Source organism: Verticillium dahliae, genomic scaffold (genome assembly GCF_000150675.1).
Source record: "Verticillium dahliae VdLs.17 supercont1.2 genomic scaffold, whole genome shotgun sequence".
In the NCBI taxonomy this organism is placed as follows: domain Eukaryota; kingdom Fungi; phylum Ascomycota; class Sordariomycetes; order Glomerellales; family Plectosphaerellaceae; genus Verticillium; species Verticillium dahliae.
Genome location: NW_009276916.1, coordinates 1,314,394 through 1,318,113, shown reverse-complemented (window position 1 = coordinate 1,318,113; position 3,720 = coordinate 1,314,394). Strand labels below are relative to the sequence as shown.

The 3,720-nt window shown below is 55.5% G+C and overlaps 2 protein-coding genes across 2 annotated transcripts in view; one reads left to right on the top strand and one right to left on the bottom strand.

The window, feature by feature from the left end:
- VDAG_01250 (uncharacterized protein) overlaps positions 1-1,381 on the bottom strand; it is a gene marked incomplete at both ends in the record, with an annotated part of 2,130 nt that extends 749 nt beyond the window's left edge. The window contains 2 exons of the mRNA XM_009650136.1: positions 190-421; positions 1,286-1,381. Coding sequence (XP_009648431.1) covers positions 190-421; positions 1,286-1,381 — 328 coding nt within the window. The remainder of the gene's footprint in view (positions 1-189; positions 422-1,285) is intronic.
- A 1,061-nt stretch (positions 1,382-2,442) lies between these two features.
- Positions 2,443-3,707, top strand: VDAG_01249 (aspartic proteinase; the record flags this gene model as incomplete). The annotated part of the gene is made up of 3 exons (XM_009650135.1): positions 2,443-3,309; positions 3,380-3,573; positions 3,698-3,707. 3 exons carry the CDS (start codon positions 2,443-2,445, stop codon positions 3,705-3,707), a joined length of 1,071 nt encoding a protein of 356 aa, XP_009648430.1.
- Between the last annotated feature and the right edge of the window lie 13 nt (positions 3,708-3,720).

Genomic DNA, 3,720 nt, shown 5'->3' with positions numbered 1-3,720 from the left:
ATGAGGTGTAAGACAAGTATTTGGCGATGTGGGCGTCAGAGGCGGCGTACACGCGAAGAGGATCGTTAGATCGTGGGAGGGCGAGTGAGGTCGTAAAGGAGGGTTGAGGGGGTAAGAGTCCTCATCCGGAGGAAAGGGTCGGGGCTTTGCGTGGCCATCGCGGTATCAAGCGAGCACGTAGTACCGTACGGTAGCAGCACTTGAAGGTCGTCGTCGCATTTTGTGCGGAGTTGGTCCGCAGAGCCTCGGACCTGCGGGCCATTGTCGCGCCGGGGGTCCGTTTCCGCGGAAGGGTGAGATGCTCCGAGTCTCGCCCCGTGACAGTGACCGTGCTGCGGAGCTGCTCCAGCGTCGCATCCCGGGCATCTGGCCCAGACCAATAGTCCAGGCGGGCCTCAGAAATCGCTTGAGAAGTAGGCACCTGCTTTGACAGTTGCCAAGTATTGCTGTGAATGGCCGAGATCCGAGGATCGGTAGAAGCCAAGCTCGACTGCAGCGATCAGCCTCTTGCAAGTGTTCCAGCCCTGCGGCTCAGCAATGATGTGGTCGATGACTCGACTCAGGAAACCCAATCAATTTCGCCTGTTCCAGAGTCTTGACAGAGAATCGGTATAAGAACCAGTGAGAGGATATGCCAACTTCATTGCCAAGTTAATACTGTACAAACCCATTTTGAGGCTCCTGGTCGAGGCACTCCCGCCTCCCTGATCGAATAAACAACCACGTCTTCCTCCCCTCTATTGTGAACTGGTCCTCGCCGTGTACCTCATACTGTTAGTTCCTGTTGACTCTCGCCTGTTGTTCCTCACAGCCACCACGTTTTGCACGGTTTGCATATCGGATCCAACATGCATTTCTTCACTCCACTTGCTGTTTTTCTCTCGACTATCACAGCTGTGCATGCCGACAGTGATCAGGAAATCAAGTTCGCAACACCCGAGAAACAACAAGTACTCAATATCTCGGCACCCGTCCTCCTCGAATGGACTCTCCCTGAGTCTGGCACATATCGAGCTTTCGATCGCTGAACTTGACCCTCACCGCGGATGTTGCAAACGGAGGAGAGCCTGTGAGCTTGGTGAGCCTGATTGCCATCGACATCGATCTCTGGAGCCTGAGCTACGAATGGAACCCGAGCAACTTCACGAAGGACTTGGGCAAAATAAATGCCACTCTGTTATCTGGAAACCACAATCAAGTACTGGCTGAGATTGGGGGCAACCCGAACGACGAAAGCGTTGGCTTCGTGACACATGCTATCGAAGAGGTAGGCTTGGAGGGATACCATACCATGGCGCCTGCTGAGTCGGGGGCCAGTGTCGTGGGCCGGTCGATGTGGGCTTTTAGCACTGCCTGTGATCACGGCCGTGGCGCACGGCATGGTGTGAAACGGCATCGACTCGACGAAAGAGGTAGACATACGAGACATATAAAATGAACAAGATGCTCTCTCGTGACATGGTTTGCTTTGCTTGACGAACTTTGCCTGTGAAACCATGTCATTCGTGCTTTCAGGGATGACAAGCCGGACCTATGGACTGAAGTCGGCCGTAGTGTCACCTGTCCATGGCCGATCTGAAGATGCAGAGCGACCGGCCTCGGAGGAAGACATCGGCTCTGGGTGCTTGGTGCTGGCATGCCGTCAAGGTGCCCCTGACTGGTGTCACCTATGCCTCTTTATACGCTTTGAATTGACGACGACCAGCACCGTCCACTGCAGGCACCCGGTCCTGGGCAACACTGCTGGCGGGTGTTCGAGTTTCTGACGGGACCAGTGCCGCAAGCTCGCATCGTAAGGGAGGACAGAATTTCGGTGATTCGGCTAGATAGGATCAACAAAGCCTAGACAGCCTGCTCAAGTGCTGTGAAGTTTGGCCTTGCTCTGAACCGGACCGAATAGTTGCATCCACTAACAAAGCGACAGCTCGGTGATCTCCAAGATATCTACCTTGGGTAAGGTAGATAGGTGGGTAGGTAGGTAGGAAGGTAGCTTACCGCGGGGAACAAACATGGTTCGAGGCAGAAAACTCTCTCGGACACTTGCGTCCATTTCTGCTGCCTCGTGGTTTTGGTCGGTTCTCTGCACCTTCCTCGCGATGCCACTTTTGTCATTCGCTCGCTCCTGCCTCCTGCTGTTTCGCCTAGGCAGTCTCTGATTCACCTCAGATCGGGACGGGACGCGTGGTTCTGTTTGCCTTGACACCGTGAGCTACAAGTCTGTTCACCCCTTCTATACCTCCAATCCCTCCCCCCTCCCTTCTTTGTTCCATCGCCTGGGCCATCATCGTTCTCTTTACCTTGACACGGACTGTCGGTTTCGCGTGTTCTTTCAGGCCCACCCTGGACGTCACTTTTGATTTCTTACTTCTTTTCATTCCAACATTCATCCGCAAGTCTTTCGTTCAGAACTGAATCCCTCGTCCCGTTGTCAGGCCTTCCAACATGAAGCCCATCAGCCTGCTCACCTCTCTCGCTGGAGCTGGCCTGCTCACGGCCACACTGGTCCACGCCGAGATTGATCTCTCGAGTCCTTTCCAGGGCGTCTCCTTCCAACGCATCAAGGCAGTTCGTGATCGATCCTCTGACGAGACCTCGACTCACCGCCAGGTCCTAAAGCCCTTTCATGGCCGCATCACCGGACACAATGCCGCTTCCGCCATTGCTGCCGCTGAGCAGGGACAGCACGGCGCAGGCTACCAGAACATCACCGCCCTCTCGCCCTACGGGACGCAGTATGCCATGGAAGTCATCTGGGATGGCACGCCTATTCAGATGATCTTCGACACTGGAAGCAGCGATACCTGGGCGGCCCGGTCCGACTTTTCCTGCACCAATCGAGGAGGCACCATAGAATACCCTCAAGAGTCGTGCAGTTTCGGCAACCCGGCAATCGACAACTTCAAGTATGGCGAGATCCCCGATATACACTTCACCCTGGGCTACGGCTCCGGTGAGCGCGTCTCCGGCCCCATGGGCTACAGCGACCTGACCGTTGCTGGTATCACCGTCAAACAAACGCAGGTCGGCCTGGCCAACCAAACCTTTTGGTACGGTAACAACGTGACCCAGGGCATTCTTGGCATGGCGTACCCTGCCTTGACGAGTGCCTATTCGGGGAGCCTCAGCGAGAACCGCCAGGCATTCCAGATCCCTTATGCCCCTTTCTTCACCACCATGGTTCAGCAGGGACTCAGTGATGCCAGCTTCAGTGTCGCTCTTGCCCGCAACTCGTCCAACGGCCTCATCGCCTGGGGTGGTCGCACTGGCCTGCCCACGACGGGCCCGACCGCTTCTACTGACCTCATCGTTGTAAGTAGTAGACGTAGAAGACCAGTCAGGCTCTACAGCCGCAACCTACCCCAGACTAACGCCTCCACAGGCCAACATCAACCCGACCAGGAGCGAAACAGCCTGGAAATACTCGTATTATACCATCATTGTCGAAGGCGTCCAGTGGGGACAAACAGTCGACTCAACACATTGTGCCTACATCGTCGACACCGCGACGACACTGACGTATGTGCCGCCCCAAGTGGCCGAAGCCATTGCCAATGCTTTCGAGCCCGCCGCCATGTACATGTTCTCATACGGCGGCTACTTTGCACCATGCGATGCCATCGCGCCCAGGATTGCTTTCCATATTGGAGGCGAGAAATTCTTCATCAACCCTGTCGACATGATGTGGCGTCATCTGAAGGATCCCCTGACGGGATACTGCCA